This window comes from Bombina bombina, chromosome 3 (assembly GCF_027579735.1).
Source record: "Bombina bombina isolate aBomBom1 chromosome 3, aBomBom1.pri, whole genome shotgun sequence".
In the NCBI taxonomy this organism is placed as follows: domain Eukaryota; kingdom Metazoa; phylum Chordata; class Amphibia; order Anura; family Bombinatoridae; genus Bombina; species Bombina bombina.
In genome coordinates, this window is record NC_069501.1 from 857,533,136 (window position 1) to 857,554,366 (window position 21,231).

A 21,231-nucleotide genomic window follows, 5' to 3' on the forward strand; every position below is an offset into this window, starting at 1 on the left:
AACAAAACTTTCCAAGATAATAACTTAATATCAACGGAATGTAAGGGTTCAAACGGAACCCCCTGAAGAACTGAAAGAACTAAGTTGAGACTCCAAGGAGGAGTCAAAGGTTTGTAAACAGGCTTAATTCTAACCAGAGCCTGAACAAAGGCTTGAACATCTGGCACAGCTGCCAGCTTTTTGTGAAGTAACACAGACAAGGCAGAAATCTGTCCCTTCAGGGAACTAGCAGATAATCCTTTTTCCAATCCTTCTTGAAGGAAGGATAGAATCTTAGGAATCTTAACCTTGTCCCAAGGGAATCCTTTAGATTCACACCAACAGATATATTTTTTCCAAATTTTGTGGTAAATCTTTCTAGTTACAGGCTTTCTGGCCTGAACAAGAGTATCGATAACAGAATCTGAGAACCCTCGCTTCGATAAGATCAAGCGTTCAATCTCCAAGCAGTCAGCTGGAGTGAAACCAGATTCGGATGTTCGAACGGACCCTGAACAAGAAGGTCTCGTCTCAAAGGTAGCTTCCAAGGTGGAGCCGATGACATATTCACCAGATCTGCATACCAAGTCCTGCGTGGCCACGCAGGAGCTATCAAGATCACCGACGCCCTCTCCTGATTGATCCTGGCTACCAGCCTGGGGATGAGAGGAAACGGCGGGAACACATAAGCTAGTTTGAAGGTCCAAGGTGCTACTAGTGCATCCACTAGAGCCGCCTTGGGATCCCTGGATCTGGACCCGTAGCAAGGAACTTTGAAGTTCTGACGAGAGGCCATCAGATCCATGTCTGGAATGCCCCACAGCTGAGTGACTTGGGCAAAGATTTCCGGATGGAGTTCCCACTCCCCCGGATGCAATGTCTGACGACTCAGAAAATCCGCTTCCCAATTTTCCACTCCTGGGATGTGGATAGCAGACAGGTGGCAGGAGTGAGACTCCGCCCATAGAATGATTTTGGTCACTTCTTCCATCGCTAGGGAACTCCTTGTTCCCCCCTGATGGTTGATGTACGCAACAGTTGTCATGTTGTCTGATTGAAATCGTATGAACTTGGCCCTCGCTAGCTGAGGCCAAGCCTTGAGAGCATTGAATATCGCTCTCAGTTCCAGAATATTTATCGGTAGAAGAGATTCTTCCCGAGACCAAAGACCCTGAGCTTTCAGGGATCCCCAGACCGCGCCCCAGCCCATCAGACTGGCGTCGGTCGTGACGATGACCCATTCCGGTCTGCGGAATGTCATCCCTTGTGACAGGTTGTCCAGGGACAGCCACCAACGGAGTGAGTCTCTGGTCCTCTGATTTACTTGTATCTTCGGAGACAAGTCTGTATAGTCCCCATTCCACTGACTGAGCATGCACAGTTGTAATGGTCTTAGATGAATGCGAGCAAAAGGAACTATGTCCATTGCCGCTACCATCAAACCGATCACTTCCATGCACTGCGCTATGGAAGGAAGAGGAACGGAATGAAGTATCCGACAAGAGTCTAGAAGTTTTGTTTTTCTGGCCTCTGTCAGAAAAATCCTCATTTCTAAGGAGTCTATTATTGTTCCCAAGAAGGGAACCCTTGTTGACGGAGATAGAGAACTCTTTTCCACGTTCACTTTCCATCCGTGAGATCTGAGAAAGGCCAGGACAATGTCCGTGTGAGCCTTTGCTTGAGGAAGGGACGACGCTTGAATCAGAATGTCGTCCAAGTAAGGTACTACAGCAATGCCCCTTGGTCTTAGCACAGCTAGAAGGGACCCTAGTACCTTTGTGAAAATCCTTGGAGCAGTGGCTAATCCGAAAGGAAGCGCCACGAACTGGTAATGCTTGTCCAGGAATGCGAACCTTAGGAACCGATGATGTTCCTTGTGGATAGGAATATGTAGATACGCATCCTTTAAATCCACTGTGGTCATGAATTGACCTTCCTGGATGGAAGGAAGAATAGTTCGAATGGTTTCCATCTTGAACGATGGAACCTTGAGAAACTTGTTTAAGATCTTGAGATCTAAGATTGGTCTGAACGTTCCCTCTTTTTTGGGAACTATGAACAGATTGGAGTAGAACCCCATCCCTTGTTCTCTTAATGGAACAGGATGAATCACTCCCATTTTTAACAGGTCTTCTACACAATGTAAGAATGCCTGTCTTTTTATGTGGTCTGAAGACAACTGAGACCTGTGGAACCTCCCCCTTGGGGGAAGCCCCTTGAATTCCAGAAGATAACCTTGGGAGACTATTTCTAGCGCCCAAGGATCCAGAACATCTCTTGCCCAAGCCTGAGCGAAGAGAGAGAGTCTGCCCCCCACCAGATCCGGTCCCGGATCGGGGGCCAACATTTCATGCTGTCTTGGTAGCAGTGGCAGGTTTCTTGGCCTGCTTTCCCTTGTTCCAGCCTTGCATTGGTCTCCAAGCTGGCTTGGCTTGAGAAGTATTACCCTCTTGCTTAGAGGACGTAGCACTTTGGGCTGGTCCATTTCTACGAAAGGGACGAAAATTAGGTTTATTTTTTGCCTTGAAAGGCCGATCCTGAGGAAGGGCGTGGCCCTTACCCCCAGTGATATCAGAGATAATCTCTTTCAAGTCAGGGCCAAACAGCGTTTTCCCCTTGAAAGGAATGTTAAGTAGCTTGTTCTTGGAAGACGCATCAGCTGAGCAAGATTTCAACCAAAGCGCTCTGCGCGCCACAATAGCAAACCCAGAATTCTTAGCCGCTAACCTAGCCAATTGCAAAGTGGCGTCTAGGGTGAAAGAATTAGCCAATTTGAGAGCATTGATTCTGTCCATAATCTCCTCATAAGGAGGAGAATCACTATCGACCGCCTTTATCAGCTCATCGAACCAGAAACATGCGGCTGTAGCTACAGGGACAATGCATGAAATTGGTTGTAGAAGGTAACCCTGCTGAACAAACATCTTTTTAAGTAAACCTTCTAATTTTTTATCCATAGGATCTTTGAAAGCACAACTATCCTCTATGGGTATAGTGGTGCGTTTGTTTAAAGTGGAAACCGCTCCCTCGACCTTGGGGACTGTCTGCCATAAGTCCTTTCTGGGGTCGACCATAGGAAACAATTTTTTAAATATGGGGGGAGGGACGAAAGGAATACCGGGCCTTTCCCATTCTTTATTAACAATGTCCGCCACCCGCTTGGGTATAGGAAAAGCTTCTGGGAGCCCCGGGACCTCTAGGAACTTGTCCATTTTACATAGTTTCTCTGGGATGACCAACTTGTCACAATCATCCAGAGTGGATAATACCTCCTTAAGCAGAATGCGGAGATGTTCCAACTTAAATTTAAACGTAATCACATCAGGTTCAGCTTGTTGAGAAATGTTCCCTGAATCAGTAATTTCTCCCTCAGACAAAACCTCCCTGGCCCCATCAGACTGGGTTAGGGGCCCTTCAGAACCATTATTATCAGCGTCGTCATGCTCTTCAGTATCTAAAACAGAGCAGTCGCGCTTACGCTGATAAGTGTTCATTTTGGCTAAAATGTTTTTGACAGAATTATCCATTACAGCCGTTAATTGTTGCATAGTAAGGAGTATTGGCGCGCTAGATGTACTAGGGGCCTCCTGAGTGGGCAAGACTCGTGTAGACGAAGGAGGGAATGATGCAGTACCATGCTTACTCCCCTCACTTGAGGAATCATCTTGGGCATCATTGTCATTGTCACATAAATCACATTTATTTAAATGAATGGGAATTCTGGCTTCCCCACATTCAGAACACAGTCTATCTGGTAGTTCAGACATGTTAAACAGGCATAAACTTGAAAACAAAGTACAAAAAACGTTTTAAAATAAAACCGTTACTGTCACTTTAAATTTTAAACTGAACACACTTTATTACTGCAATTGCGAAAAAACATGAAGGAATTGTTCAAAATTCACCAAATTTTCACCACAGTGTCTTAAAGCCTTAAAAGTATTGCACACCAAATTTGGAAGCTTTAACCCTTAAAATAACGGAACCGGAGCCGTTTTTAACTTTAACCCCTTTACAGTCCCTGGTATCTGCTTTGCTGAGACCCAACCAAGCCCAAAGGGGAATACGATACCAAATGACGCCTTCAGAAAGTCTTTTCTAAGTATCAGAGCTCCTCTCACATGCGACTGCATGTCATGCCTCTCAAAAACAAGTGCGCAACACCGGCGCGAAAATGAGGCTCTGCCTATGATTTGGGAAAGCCCCTAAAGAATAAGGTGTCTAAAACAGTGCCTGCCGATATTATTATATCAAAATACCCAGAATAAATGATTCCTCAAGGCTAAATATGTGTTAATAATGAATCGATTTAGCCCAGAAAAAGTCTACAGTCTTAATAAGCCCTTGTGAAGCCCTTATTTACGATCTTAATAAACATGGCTTACCGGATCCCATAGGGAAAATGACAGCTTCCAGCATTACATCGTCTTGTTAGAATGTGTCATACCTCAAGCAGCAAGAGACTGCTCACTGTTCCCCCAACTGAAGTTAATTGCTCTCAACAGTCCTGTGTGGAACAGCCATGGATTTTAGTGACGGTTGCTAAAATCATTTTCCTCATACAAACAGAAATCTTCATCTCTTTTCTGTTTCTGAGTAAATAGTACATACCAGCACTATTTCAAAATAACAAACTCTTGATTGAATAATAAAAACTACAGTTAAACACTAAAAAACTCTAAGCCATCTCCGTGGAGATGTTGCCTGTACAACGGCAAAGAGAATGACTGGGGTAGGCGGAGCCTAGGAGGGATCATGTGACCAGCTTTGCTGGGCTCTTTGCCATTTCCTGTTGGGGAAGAGAATATCCCACAAGTAAGGATGACGCCGTGGACCGGACACACCTATGTTGGAGAAATTAAACGTTTGTTTTCATATCTCGGCATTATAAAAGCTTGGCAACAATACTGTAAGAAATTAAAAGTTAACTTTGCAGTATCCAATTTTTTAACAATAACTGGTTATCCCCCGTTTCCAGAAGCTTTAAAATCCGCAGTATTCCATAGATGGAAAAGAAAGGGCTTAATAAATATTAGTCAAATGATTAATTTTACTTCAGTTATAGCACAGATCAAAACATTCGAAGAGCTAAGAGGTGAATTTGACCTCCCTAGCAAAGATTTTTTTGCTTATCTTCAATTAAGAGACCTTGTAAACAAATTATTACAGAATCTAAATAATGAATGGGGCTGGCCGTCACTTATCTCCTGGATCTATGTAAGAGTGGGAATTTCTCAATAAAAAAATGGTACAAGGAATCATTAAGACAGGAGGGTAATGCAAATCTACAACTGATCGTTAAGAAATGGCATTTGAAGGGTTTAACAGATTGCAATGAAGAATATATACAAAATAGTATCACGCGATCTAATAAGACCTTTATTTCTACTAATTTTAGAGAAGTACACAATAATATATTAAATCAAATATATCTTACCCCTTCTGCCATGGCAAGATGGAATAGTAAAACGCAAGATAAATGTGTCAAATGCGGTAGCAGGGGGGCTGATATCGTGCATTACTTTTGGGAATGCACATTAATTAGACAATACTGGAATAAAATGAGTTTCTGGCTATCGAGAATATTAAAAAAAGAGTTTAAGATCTATCGAGCTTTAGTATTTTTTTTATTCCCTCCAGATATAAAAGAAAAGATCAATAATAAGGAATTTATTGAACTAGCTATTGGGGTGGCCAGGTTCTTATTACTGAAAACATGGATCTCGAAAAAAGTGCCTGCTATATCTGAAGTAAATAATCAGATTATGAAACAAATGACTATAGAGCAATGCCTCTTAGAATTAGATAAAAGTAATGAAGTTGAGAGATTTTTCAAGAAATGGGAAATATTTATATATTCACAGTCACTGGATATGCAAAAGAAAAGTATCTATCCACTCAGATCTACAGAGTATGTAATGAATGCCATACTTAGAAATGAGCTACCCTTGGTATACTGAGCTGGGAATAAGAGAAGGCTGAGGACTTTATACCATACTCATATTCCTTTTTTCTCTTTTTTGGGGTTTTTTTTTTTTTTCTTTTTTTCTTTTTTTTTATTCTTTTCCCCCTCACCCTGTTTTGCTTGGGTGTCTGTCTTTATACCATATAATAAAAGGTTGTTCATGTAGGGAGGAACTAACTGTTTTGGTGTTACTAAGGGAGGTAGGGGATTTGAAGGATTGAGATTTTATTTAATTCCTGTGAGTAAGCCCGTGGTTAACTGGCTGGTATATAACACAGAAGGAAACTTCTTTTTTCTTTTTTTCTTGTTTTTTTGTCCGAATGTAAAATGTATATCTACAACTTCCAAATATGTGAACTTGAGATGTCATATACCCCAATGTCCTTCTCCTTTGTTTCTTTTTTCTGTACCCCTCATGGATTTCCCTTTTCAATAAAAATATTATTAAAAAAAAAAAAAAAAGTATGCCGGGCCTTTCCCACTCCTTATTTACTATGTCCGCCACCCGCTTGGGTATAGGAAAAGCATCGGGGGGCACCGGAACCTCTAGGAACTTGTCCATCTTACATAATTTCTCTGGAATGACCAAATTGTCACAATCATCCAGAGTAGATAATACCTCCTTAAGCAGTGCGCGGAGATGTTCTAATTTAAATGTTACAACATCAGGTTCAGCTTGTTGAGAAATTTTTCCTGAATCTGAAATTTCTCCCTCAGACAAAACCTCCCTCCTGGCCCCTTCAGATTGGTGTGAGGGTATGTCAGAAACGTTATCATCAGCATCCTCTTGCTCTTCAGTGTTTAAAACAGAGCAATCGCGCTTTCTCTGATAAGTAGGCATTTTAGATAAAATATTAGCAATAGAATTATCCATAACAGCCGTTAATTGTTGCATGGTAATAAGTATTGGCGCACTAGATGTACTAGGGGCCTCTTGTGTGGGCAAAACTGGTGTAGACACAGAAGGGGATGATGCAGTACCATGCTTACTCCCCTCATTTGAAGAATCATCTTGATTGAAGAATAAAAACTACATTTAAACACCAAAAAACTCTTAACCATCTCCGTGGAGATGTTGCCGGTGCAACGGCAAAGAGAATGACTGGGGTAGGCGGAGCCTAGGAGGGATCATGTGACCAGCTTTGCTGGGCTCTTTGCCATTTCCTGTTGGGGAAGAGAATATCCCACAAGTAAGGATGACGCCGTGGACCGGACACACCTATGTTGGAGAAACTGTTCCTTCAATATTGACAGTCAAGAACTTTCCAATAAATGGGAAAACATAATTAAAGAGGCACCATACAAATTGATGCAGATAATTTACTACAGAAGACAGTTGCTTGTAGATTTAGATAAAAACAAAGGAGGAAGAGGGAGCATATAAAAGGCATCAATGTTTTCAAAACTAAGCAGGAGCATTTATGCTCAAAATTCAAAAGGATAAAAGATGAAATCATCACTAAGAAAACAAAGAAAATCCATAGAGATTTAAACACCATCACCCCAAGTATAGAAGAAGGAAATATTAATACAGAACACAACCTAGTGAATAACACTCCACATGTAGAGGAGGAATGGATAACTGTCGCTCCACGAAAAAATAAGAATCCACACAAACAGTGGACCAACAGCAGCAATAATTATACTAATTACAATCATAATTCCAATAAGAATTATCATAATAGACAATACCCAAGGCCTAGGGAGATGTACCATAGAGAACCTTTTTACCCCAGAGATCAGAACAGGGAGGACTATAGAGGTTACAACACATCCTGTGAAACAAGATATTGGGATCAAGTACAATACCCTTATAACAAACCTCCACATTTTAGATATAATCAAAACCACCACCTAAACCATCACCAGCAGACTGAGAATCAATTCCAATATGGGTCATATAGGAGTGGAAAACCGACTTATCAACCAAGAGAAGAAGGGGCAGGTCACCGAGACATCTGAGAAGAAGGGGCAGGTCACCGAGACATCTGAGTAGAAGGTATCAGACCAGATTTCCATCATATAAGGATGGAGGCCAAGATACCCAACAAAATAACTATAGGCAAGGTTATAAAAACACCTATCCGAGAGCACAACACAAGAACTTTGAGAACAGCGCTGAGAGATTCTCACAAAGAAACACAGAAAATACATATCCCAGACACAATACACATAATTGGGGAAATGCTAATGTACCGATTTGAACATCTGAGAGAAAGTACGAGCATCACTACCCCCAAAACCTCACGACAAATAGAGAACGATTCACCAGACATGAGAGATGGTCAGAATCATCATTTGTTTAGGGGAAGGAAGTATGATCAGAAGACAGAAACAAACCATCAAAGAGGAAAAACAGAAAACAAGATCTAGAAGAGTCCCCAATCGTAAAAAGAAAAAACACAGAGGGAGTAGAGCAGCAATAAGAATAAAAATACAACAGAGAAAAAGAAACAAAATGGAACATACAGATCAGAAACAAACCAAACTAATTCCAACCCCTTAAACTAGTTACAAAGAACACAAATGAATATACAATCTGAGTAGTACGGTCCTAAACACTCAAGATAGAGGTTTTGACCTTGAGTCTATCTTATGCTCCATCTAGGGGTCTGGATAAATTCCAAACCTATACTCACGTGGAAGAATTAGTAAGGCAGCTTACCCTAAAAAGATTTTTCTGTAAATCAGCGCTGGAAAAATAAAATTATGACCATAACAACAAGGGTGCCCCCCATTACTAAACATATAGAAGATACGGTTTTGACTAAGCCGGCCCATACAGACTTAAAACCAAAGTCCACTTTCTTTCCAATCACACACAAAGGCTCACAGATTGAAACATTTGAAAATGTATGTGACGAAATAAAGAAATTAAACAACACAAGTCTTAAGAAATTTCCCCACAATATGACCAAATCACAAATAGACACTATTAAGAGTCTTGAAAGAAAGACATAGTGAAACCAGCCAATAAAGGTTGAGGGATTGTGGTCTTAAATAAAGAAGATTACAACAACGAGTCCAATCGTATTTTGGGAGATTCTGAAACATGCAGTTTTAGATAAAGACTCTACGGAAAGTTTTAAAAGGGACTTAGACCACATGCTCATGTCTGCAAAAGCAAAGGATATTCTGAATAATAAAGAATACAGGTATATGTCTTCTAAACACCCTAGAATACCTGTGTTCTATTACCTCCCAAAAATACATAAGAGGTTGGTTAACCCACCAGGGAGGCCGATATCGGGCATTGGGTCAATTACTTGTAATCGGAGTACATTGATAGAAAACTGCAAAAGTATGTGAAGAGCCTCCCATCTTATTTGAGAGACTCAACTGAGATTTTGGCTATACTAAACGGTCTAGAATGGGAGAACAATTACATCAGAGCAATCTGTGATGTAACTTCTCTCTATACAAGCATTCCTCACAATTTATGAATAGAAGCAGTGAGTTACTTTTTGGAAGAAAAAAAAGACAGTGACGTGCCTGGAACAGAGAATTTTTTCTAGATAGTAATCTTTATATATTGACACAATTTCCTTGATAGAGGAAAGTTTTATAATCAGATATGCGGAAAAGCTATGGGGACCAGGTTTGCACCTAGTTACGCAAATCTCTACATGGGAAAATGGGAAAACATCTTCTGGGATTCTTGCCCAGCAGGCGCAGACCTAGTCCTCTACAAGAGATATATAGAGGACATCCTTATAGTGTGGAAGGGATCCATTGAGGACCTACAGCACACTATAAATGTGATTAACAACAATGTCATGAATCTTAAATTTACTTATTAACTAAGTGATAGTAATATCCATTTCCTAGACTTAGTCATCAATATAGACAAAGACAAAGTTATAACTTCAACCTACTTCAAAGAAGAAGACTGCATCAATTACATCCACCAGACCAGCTGCCACCATCACAGATGGAAGTCTAATATCCCCAAAGGCCAAATTATGAGAATAAGGAAAAATTGCTCAGACATTAAAAAATTGAAAGAGCAATCACAGATTCTTAAAGGGAGGTTTCTAGAAAGGGGATATGAGGAAAATATAGATATAACAATCCAGGAGGTTGAAGCTATCAAGAGGGAATCACTATTACACTATAAAGAGAAAAAACACGATGGGAACACAACAATAGAAGTACCATTCATTACAGAGTACAGTGAGAACAGATTCATAATAGAAAAAATCATAAGAAAGCATTGGCACTTTCTAAAAGAAGATAATATTATTGGGAACAATCTAAGTGAGTCCCCCAAATTTATCGTAAGACCAAAAATTTGAAAACAATTATTGCACCTAGTATACCCATGAAACAGCAAAACTTACCAAAGAATGTCTTCTGCAAACATTAAAGGGGTTCTTTCCGTGCCACTCATGCAAAGACGGCAAAAAATCCCAGACCTTTCAATCAAATGTCACTAAATAATTTTTCCACGTGAAAGAAGCCATAAGATGCCAAGACATGGGAGTTATTTATTTGATCGAATGTGTCTGTGGGCTCCAATATATAGGGCAAACATCAAGGAAACTCAGGGATAGAATCCGCGAACATCTACTCCAAATTAAATGGAAGAAAGATGATTTTACCCTATATAAACATTTTAAAGAGGTCCACAGCAGCAACAGTAAAAGGTTTAAATATATGGGTATATGCAAACCTATAAAAAATTGGAGAGGGGGAGATTTCGAAAAGCAGCTTCTAAAAACCGAAGCAAAATGGATCTTCAACTTTGTATTGCTATTATGACCCTTTGGGAATATACAGTCTGAGATATTTCATCTGTTATAATATCAATCTAAATCTGTTAAACCTCAATCTAAATCTGTTAAACCTCCATATCCAAGGTTTATAATGGTATTAGAATATTTTTTCTCATAAATTCTCTCCATATTATAAACAATACCTCACTGCTGAAGATGGAACTAAGCCAAGTATAGTCAATCAGTTAAACAATCAACTAATTGTATTCACCCATCTCTCAGACTATTATATAATATGGCCTTATGTAATATTCATTTTATACTCTATACACTACTTTATTATGAGTCGAACACATGTTACAAAACTGCTAATCGCACAACTAATATTTCGATCATAATAAGTCTTATTTTTACTAATATATTATACTTCCCTCCGAAGGTCTTTTTTAATGATGTATTTTTTAATGGTGTCTTTTTTTAATGGTGTTTTTTAATGAGATTTTGAATGATGTTTTAAATATGTCTTTTTTAAATATATTTATAAATATGTCTTTTTTAAATATGTTTTTTCTTCAAATCATGTTTCTAATTATGCATTTTTTTAATTATGGTTTAAAGCATACGATCATTCTTACAGACATATCCTCTAACAATGACCGTTTTATATTCAATGCAACATGTCTATTATATTATTACTCTGCATCTGCTACAACAGAACATTTAGAAATCTAATGAATAAGTAATAGCACCTTTAAGTACGAACCTGAGTCCGGAAAACATTTAGATACTATATTAATATCCTTATATATTCCCGATAACAGCACCTCTCACTTTGATACCGAAATCCGGAAACAACTCATAGGGACTCCGAGAATTCTTCCGCAAGACGAAAGGATGGTGCTTGCACCAGAATATCGTCCAACTGGGGCTACTGCAATAACCTGAGTTCTGGAAACGGCTAGAAGAGCCCCCAGAACCTTCGTAAAAATTCTTGGAGCTGTAGCTAGGCCAAACTGAAGGACAAGGAACTGGAAGTGCTGGACCAGGTTTGGAACATGAAGGTAAGCGTCCTTCAGATCTATAGTGGTCATTAATTGGCCTTTCTGAATTAAAGGAAGGATGGACCTTATTGTTGCCATCTTAAAGGAAGGGGCACTGAGAAATTTGTTTAAGCACTTTAGGTCCAGAATTGGGTGGAAAGTTCCCTCCTTTGGGACCACGAAAAGTTTTGAATAAAACCCCAAACTTCTTTCTTCGATAGACACTGGGACAACAACTCCTAAGGAGGATAGATCCCTAACACACCCTTGAAAGGCATCCCTCTTTTCTGGTCTTGTAGACTGATTTGAGAGAAGGAATCTGCCCCTTAGCAGATTATATTTGAAGCTTATCTTGTATCCCCCTGAGATACCACCTCCATGACCCACGGATCCTGTATGTCCTTGAACCAGGCGTCTGGGAAAAAAAAAAAAAAAAAGACAGAATGTCTGTCCCCTACACAATCCCATCCCGGATCGGGGGCCGCCGTTTCATGCAGATTTGTTTTCGGCAGGCTTCTTATTCTGCTTGGATTTATTCCAGGACTGAGCCGGCTTCCAAGTACTCTTGGGTTGCTCAAGCTTGGAGGATTGTTGTCGTTGGGATTTGTCAGAACGAAAATTAGAAGATCATCGTCCCTTAGACTTGTTATCTTGCGGTAGGAAGGCACCCTTGCCTTTGTTAACCATAGAAATATTTGAGTCCAGGACTGGACCAAATAAAATCTTTCCCTTGAAGGGAAAAGAAAGGAGTCTGGGCTTAGAAGTCCTATACGCAGGTCAATACTTCAACCAGAGCTCCTGGCAGGCTAGGACCGCAAAGCCAGAGGCGTCTTTGCATTTTTGCATCACAGATAAAAGAATTAGCAATTCTCAGAGCTTTAATTCTGTCTTGAATATCCTCGAGGGGAGACTCCACCTCAATGAGTTCCGACAAAGTCGCACCAATAGGTAGCCGCTCCAGCAACTGCTGCCGCCGGTTGAAACAAAAATCCTGTATGTTGAAACATCTTTCTCAGAAAGGTTTCCATTTTCTTTTTCATCGGCTCCCTGAATGAAGAACTATCCTCAAGATGTATAGAAGTACGTTTAGCAAGTGTAGAGATAGCACCATCCACCTTAGGAATGGAGCCCCACAAATCCAGTTGAGTCCGGGATCAGGAACAACTTTTTAAAAAGTAGATGAGGGAGAAAAGAACCAATTCTTTCCCATTCGTTCTTAATGTTCGCCATCTTAACCGGCAAACGAAAAGTCAAAGGAACTTTCCTGTTTTCGTTAACTCTGTCTAATTTAGGTATCATAGGTTCATCAGGCAGAGCGGCCTGTGGAACCAACAGAACCTCCTTTAATAATAAAGGTAATACACCGAGGGTCGCAGACACCGCCGTTTGCAACTGTGTGGCAAAGTCTGCAGGAATAAGGCCCCCTCCGGATGGAGGATTAGATGTGCTACGGGGAACTGAATGTGGAGTGAATAATGTAGCAAGGGTAGTAATCTCAAGGGACACCGAGTTCTGAGAGGTAGACGGCTCAGAGGGACGGACTAAGCCTTAGCAGGCTTGTGTCCCTTCTTAGACTTTATAACTGTGTTAAGGCATATGGAACATAATTGAGTGGGCGGGAAAATCACAGCCTCACAATATAAACAGGTATGATTTAGTACAGAAGGAGTACCGTCTAACATGTCAGAGTCCTCCATAGCTCAGATTATACCCACAGAAGGACACACATAAAAACGTTTTTTATTATAGAAACCTGCACCTTTATACTCCCAATGGCTGGGGCACTCACCACCTCCTAGACCCAAACAGTTAACAGAGGAAACGCTCTCCTCAGGTTCAAGTCTAAGCCGGAATGGAGGAAATGAACATAGACCACACCAGGTCACATGGAGTGCAAGACAGTACTTCCCTTGTTATTACAAGTACAGCAAGTAATAGGAGCTGTGCAACACTTTCAAAAACAAAAGTGAAACTTAAAAGTAAAACCGGTTTGTTCCAGCCAAACACACAGTCTATCAGCCCAGGAAAAAAAAAAAAAAAAAAAAAATCACACAGCAGCATGTAAATAATTAATACACTGATTAATTAACCCAAACTCATTAACTGATTAAATTATCCCTTCAGAGGATATTAACCCTGGATCCTATCAAGGTATAAAGGAGCCACACTGACCCTGTTATAGCGTTTTATGTATAAAAATTGAAACGATCGTACCTCCAGGATCCATGCTGTGGAACAGAACACAGCCTCTCAAGTGTGAGTCTTATAGCAGCGCTCCTGACATGGACTTGAGTGAGAGAAAGGAAGTTGGAGGGATATTTAAGCCTTTGGCTGGGTTGTCTTTGCCTCCTCCTGGTAGCCAGGTGTTGTATTTCCCAACAGTAAGGAATGAAGCCGCGGACTCTTCCTATCTTAGGAAGGAAATATAAATCTAATGAATTGTATATTATGAATCTGCTGGGCCTGCTGAAATGCGCCCCCACCACCCCCCGCAACAAAAAAAAAAAAAAAAAAAAAAAAAACTTGTGTGGGTCACTCACTGAAAATGAAAATTGCCTCAGCACTGGGGTGTGTAAAAAAAAACGTACAATAAATTGCACCTACATCATCCAATCTCTAGTAGCAAATGTATATGCACTAACACATAGTAACACAAGACTGAAAGATTTAATAATGTAAAAAAAAAAAACAGAATTTATGCTTACCTGATAAATTACTTTCTCCAACGGTGTGTCCGGTCCACGGCGTCATCCTTACTGGTGGGATATTCTCTTCCCCAACAGGAAATGGCAAAGAGTCCCAGCAAAGCTGGTCACATGATCCCTCCTAGGCTCCGCCCACCCCAGTCATTCGACCGACGGACAGGAGGAAATATATATAGGAGAAATCATATGATACCGTGGTGACTGTAGTTAGAGAAAATAATTCATCAGACCTGATTAAAAAAACAGGGCGGGCCGTGGACCGGACACACCGTTGGATAAAGTAATTTATCAGGTAAGCATAAATTCTGTTTTCTCCAACATTGGTGTGTCCGGTCCACGGCGTCATCCTTACTTGTGGGAACCAATACCAAAGCTTTAGGACACGGATGAAGGGAGGGAGCAAATCAGGTCACCTAAACGGAAGGCACCACAGCTTGCAAAACCTCTCTCCCAAAAATAGCCTCCGAAGAAGCAAAAGTATCAAATTTGTAAAATTTGGCAAAAGTGTGCAGTGAAGACCAAGTCGCTGCCTTACATATCTGGTCAACAGAAGCCTCGTTCTTGAAGGCCCATGTGGAAGCCACAGCCCTAGTGGAGTGAGCTGAGATTCTTTCAGGAGGCTGCCGTCCGGCAGTCTCATAAGCCAAACGGATAATTCTTTTAAGCCAAAAGGAAAGAGAGGTAGAAGTCGCTTTTTGACCTCTCCTTTTACCAGAATAAACAACAAACAAGGATGATGTTTGTCTGAAATCTTTAGTAGCCTCTAAATAGAATTTTAGAGCACGGACAACGTCCAAATTGTGTAACAAACGCTCCTTCTTTGAAACTGGATTCGGACACAAAGAAGGTACAACTATCTCCTGGTTAATATTTTTGTTAGAAACAACTTTAGGAAGAAAACCAGGCTTAGTACGCAAAACCACCTTATCTGCATGGAACACCAGATAAGGAAGAGAACACTGCAGAGCAGATAACTCTGAAACTCTTCTAGCAGAAGAGATTGCAACCAAAAACAAAACTTTCCAAGATAGTAACTTAATATCTACGGAATGTAAGGGTTCAAACGGAACCCCTTGAAGAACTGAAAGAACTAGATTTAAACTCCAGGGAGGAGTCAAAGGTCTGTAAACAGGCTTGATCCTAACCAGAGCCTGAACAAATGCTTGAACATCTGGCACGGCTGCCAGTCGTTTATGAAGTAAAACAGATAAAGCAGAGATATGTCCCTTTAGAGAACTTGCAGATAATCCTTTCTCCAAACCTTCTTGTAGAAAGGATAGAATCTTAGGAATTTTTATCTTGTTCCATGGCAATCCTTTGGATTCACACCAACAGATATATTTTTTCCATATTTTATGGTAAATTTTTCTAGTTACAGGCTTTCTAGCCTGAATCAGAGTATCTATTACAGAATCTGAAAACCCACGCTTTGATAAAATCAAGCGTTCAATCTCCAAGCCGTCAGTTGGAGGGAAACCAGATTCGGATGTTCGAATGGACCCTGAACAAGAAGGTCCTGTCTCAAAGGTAGCTTCCATGGTGGAGCCGATGACATATTCACCAGGTCTGCATACCAAGTCCTGCGTGGCCACACAGGAGCTATCAAGATCACCGAGGCCCTCTCCTGATTGATCCTGGCTACCAGCCTGGGGATGAGAGGAAACGGTGGGAATACATAAGCTAGGTTGAAGGTCCAAGGTGCTACTAGTGCATCTACTAGAGTCGCCTTGGGATCCCTGGATCTGGACCCGTAGCAAGGAACCTTGAAGTTCTGACGAGACGCCATCAGATCCATGTCTGGAATGCCCCATAATTGAGTTATTTGGGCAAAGATTTCCGGATGGAGTTCCCACTCCCCCGGATGGAATGTTTGACAACTCAGAAAATCCGCTTCCCAATTTTCCACTCCTGGGATGTGGATCGCAGACAAGTGGCAGGAGTGATCCTCCGCCCATTGAATTATCTTGGTCACTTCTTTCATCGCCAGGGAACTCCTTGTTCCCCCCTGATGATTTATATATGCAACAGTCGTCATGTTGTCTGATTGAAACCTTATGAATTTGGCCTTTGCTAGTTGAGGCCAAGCTCTGAGAGCATTGAATATCGCTCTCAGTTCCAGAATGTTTATCGGGAGAAGAGACACAAACCCTCACAAACCCTGAGCTTTCAGGGATTCCCAGACCGCGCCCCAGCCCACAAGACTGGCGTCGGTCGTGACAATGACCCACTCTGGTCTGCGGAAGCTCATTCCCTGTGACAGATTGTCCAGGGTCAGCCACCAACGGAGTGAATCTCTGGTAATGCTTGTCCAGAAAAGCGAACCTTAGGAACTGATGATGTTCCTTGTGGATAGGAATATGTAGGTACGCATCCTTTAAATCCACGGTGGTCATAAATTGACTTTCCTGGATGGTGGGAAGGATCGTTCGAATGGTTTCCATTTTGAACGATGGAACCCTGAGAAATTTGTTTAGGATCTTCAGATCCAAAATTGATCTGAATGTTCCCTCTTTTTTGGGAACTACGAACAGATTTGAGTAAAATCCCATTCCTTGTTCTTTTATTGAAACTGGATGTATCACTCCCATCTTTAACAGGTCTTCTACGCAATGTAAGAATGCCTGTCTCTTTATTTGGTTTGAGGATAATTGAGACCTGTTGAACCTTCCCCTTGGGGGTAGTTCCTTGAATTCCAGAAGATAACCTTGAGAAACTATTTCTAGCGCCCAAGGATCCTGAACATCTCTTGCCCAAGCCTGAGCAAAGAGAGAGAGTCTGCCCCCCACTAGATCCGGTTCCGGATCGGGGGCTATCCCTTCATGCTGTTTTGGTAGCAGTGGTAGGCTTCTTGGCCTGCTTACCCTTGTTCCAGCCTTGCATTGGTTTCCAGGCTGGTTTGGGTTGTGAAGTATTACCCTCTTGCTTAGAGGATGCAGAATTAGAGGCTGGTCCGTTTCTGCGAAAGGGACGAAAATTAGGCTTATTTTTAACCTTAAAACACCTATCCTGTGGGAGGGCGTGGCCCTTTCCTCCAGTGATGTCTGAAATAATCTCTTTCAAATCTGGTCCAAATAATGTTTTACCTTTGAAAGGGATGTTAAGCAATTTTGTCTTGGATGACACATCCGCTGACCAAGACTTTAGCCAAAGCGCTCTGCGCGCCACGATAGCAAACCCTGAATTTTTCGCCGCTAATCTAGCTAATTGCAAAGCGGCATCTAAAACAAAAGAGTTAGCCAATTTAAGTGCTTGAACTCTGTCCATAACCTCCTCATACAAAGATTCTCTACTGAGCGACTTTTCTAGTTCCTCGAACCAGAAGCACGCTGCCGTAGTGACAGGAACAATGCATGAAATTGGTTGTAGAAGGTAACCTTGCTGTACAAAAATCTTTTTAAGCAAACCCTCTAATTTTTTATCCATAGGATCTTTAAAAGCACAACTGTCTTCGATAGGAATAGTAGTGCGTTTGTTTAGAGTAGAAACCGCCCCCTCGACCTTGGGGACTGTCTGCCATAAGTCCTTTCTGGGGTCGACTATAGGAAATAATTTCTTAAATATAGGGGGGGGGGGGGGGACAAAAGGTATGCCGGGCCTTTCCCACTCTTTATTTACTATGTCCGCCACCCGCTTGGGTATAGGAAAAGCGTCTGGGGCACCGGAACCTCTAGGAACTTGTCCATCTTACATAATTTCTCTGGAATGACCAAGTTGTCACAATCATCCAGAGTAGATAACACCTCCTTAAGCAGTGCGCGGAGATGTTCTAATTTAAATGTCACAACATCAGTTTCAGCTTGATGAGAAATTTTTCCTGAATCTGAGATTTCTCCATCAGACAAAACCTCCCTCATGGCCCCTTGAGATTGGTGTGAGGGTATGTCAGAACAAATATCATCAGCGCCCTCCTGCTCTTCAGTGTTTAAAACAGAGCAATCGCGCTTTCTCTGATAAGTAGGCATTTTGGATAAAAGATTTGCTATGGAGATATCCATTACAGCCGTTAATTGTTGCATGGTAATAAGTATTGGCGCACTAGATGTACTAGGGGCCTCCTGTGTGGGCAAAACTGGTGTAGACACATTAGGGGATGATGTAGTATCATGTTTACTCCCCTCATTTGAGGAATCATCTTGGGCAATATCATTATCTGTGGCATTACTGTCCTTACTTTGTTTGGACACTATGGCACACTTATCACATAAATTTAAATGGGGAGACACATTGGCTTTCATACATATAGAACATAGCTTATCTGATGGTACAGACATGTTAAACAGGCTTAAACTTGTCAACCAAGCACAAAAAACGTTTTAAAATAAAACCGTTACTGTCTCTTTAAATTTCAAACTGAAAACACTTTATTACTGAATATGTGAAAAAGTATGAAGGAATTGTTCAAAAATTACCAAAATTTCACCACAGTGTCTTAAAGCATTAAAAATATTGCACACCAAATTTCAGAGCTTTAACCCTTAAAATAACGGAACCGGAGCCGTTTTTACATTTAACCCCTATACAGTCCCAGCTATATGCTTTGCTGAGACCCAACCAAGCCCAGAGGGGAATACGATACCAAATGACGCCTTCTATAAGCTTTTTCAGTGATTCTTAGCTCCTCACACATGCATCTGCATGCCTAGCTCTCCAAAAACAACTGCGCATTAATGGCGCGAAAATGAGGCTCAGTCTATAACTAGAAAGGCCCCCATCTGAAAAAGGTGTCCAACACAGTGCCTGCCGTTTTTCTAAACGTTCCCCAAGATTATAATACCAATTATTAGTTAGAATCTGCATAACATGCCTAGTAAAGCAATCGTTTTAGCCCAGAAAAATGTCTACCAGTTTTTAAGCCCTTTTTGAAGCCCTTTATTCTTTTATGTTAAACTAAGAAAATGGCTTACCGGTCCCCATGAGGGGAAATGACAGCCTTCCAGCATTACATAGTCTTGTTAGAAATATGGCTAGTCATACCTTAAGCAGAAAAGTCTGCTAACTGTTTCCCCCAACTGAAGTTACTTCATCTCAACAGTCCTGTGTGGAAACAGCAATCGATTTTAGTTACTGTCTGCTAAAATCATCTTCCTCTTACAAACAGAAATCTTCATCCTTTTCTGTTTCAGAGTAAATAGTACATACCAGCACTATTTTAAAATAACAAACACTTGATAGAAGAATAAAAACTACATTTAAACACCAAAAAACTCTTAACCATCTCCGTGGAGATGTTGCCTGTGCAACGGCAAAGAGAATGACTGGGGTGGGCGGAGCCTAGGAGGGATCATGTGACCAGCTTTGCTGGGACTCTTTGCCATTTCCTGTTGGGGAAGAGAATATCCCACAAGTAAGGATGACGCCGTGGACCGGACACACCAATGTTGGAGAAATGTAAATGTTACCAAAAGTGTAGTATTAAAGTGAATGTCAATTTTGATGCTAAAGTGCCCGGTTTTTAAAAATGTGATTAAAAACAGGGGAACTTTAATTCATCAAAATTTACATTTCACTCCTGTTGTGAAAAAAAAACAACTTAACTTTTAAACTTGACAGCAGCTCCAGCTTCCTCCACCTGTCGCAAAGACTCTTCCTGGGTCTAAAATAAGGAATCCGGCTTCCTCCAATCAAGGCGTTGAATCAGACACTGATTCCCCGGGGGGAAGCAGTGATTGGAGGATGACCTATCCATCATTTCTGACGTTAGAAATGACTTGCAAGGACCGGAGGAAGCTGGAGCTGCTGTCAAGATTTAAAGTAAAGTATTTTTTCACAGCACAAGTGAAATGTAAATTTTGATGAATTAAAGTGCCCCTGTTTTTAATCAAATTTTGAAAAACCGGGCACTTTAGCATCAAAATTGACCTTCACTAACTAAAATGCAATTTTTAATCAACCAGCCTATAATATCACCTGTAGGATTCCAGGTAATAAATCAGAGAAGTGCTTCAGCAGAGGAACATTGTGTTCATTAGCCAGAACAAAAGCTGCAGCAGCCCTGGCAGAAAGTGTTCTAATCTGTAAAATAATTAAAAATAACACAAATCATTAATGTTATAGCTAACAAAGAACACAAGAGATTGTTAGAATTGTGTACCTGCGTATTAAGTGCCTCAATTGAACAAACAAAGCATCCATATTTATTAAAATGAAAAAAAAAAAAACAAAAACACAAAATTAGCTTAAAAAGATTCAGAATGTCTGTTTAAACTTATAAATTATGAAAGAAGAAAAAAAAATTCTCACTGAAAACCCAAAATATTTCTTTTCTGAATCGGGTAGAGAAAACAATTTTAAACATTCCAATTTACTTCTATTATCTATTTTGCTTATTTTTTTAGCTATCCTTGATTGAAGAAATAGTAATGCGCATGGGTGAGCCAAACACACAAAGCAGCTATATGCAGCCACCACTCAGCAGCTACTGAGCATATTTAGATATACATTTCAACAAAGGATATCAAGAAAATTAAGCAAATTAGATAATAGAAGTAATTTGGAAAGTTGATTTAAAAATTTATGCTCTAACTGAATCATGAAAAAAAAAAACTTGTGTTACATGCTCATAATTGTATATAAAATAGATTGAATTTAAATAAACATTATACATGTACTAAATCTTAAATCGAAATAGGTACGGGAAAGTTTGCTTTCATTAGTTTGTTTTTTTTTGTTTAACTATTTTATGAACAGAGCTTTAGAATCCCTTCCCAGCCCCACCAACTGTAGATCTTATATATCTTACGTTTCTTATAACGACCAGTTAACGCCTACACGACATATACAGCAGTGTTTAATCCCTTGTCAGCCGCAAAGAGTGTATTCCAGGGCTT

At 40.6% G+C, this 21,231-nt stretch overlaps 1 protein-coding gene across 1 annotated transcript in view; it reads right to left on the reverse strand.

The window, feature by feature from the left end:
- IPO5 (importin 5) overlaps window positions 1–21,231 on the reverse strand; it is a 411,785-nt gene that overhangs the window by 267,911 nt on the left and 122,643 nt on the right. Inside the window, exon 6 of the mRNA XM_053705479.1 lies at window positions 20,312–20,416. Coding sequence (XP_053561454.1) covers window positions 20,312–20,416 — 105 coding nt within the window. The remainder of the gene's footprint in view (window positions 1–20,311; window positions 20,417–21,231) is intronic.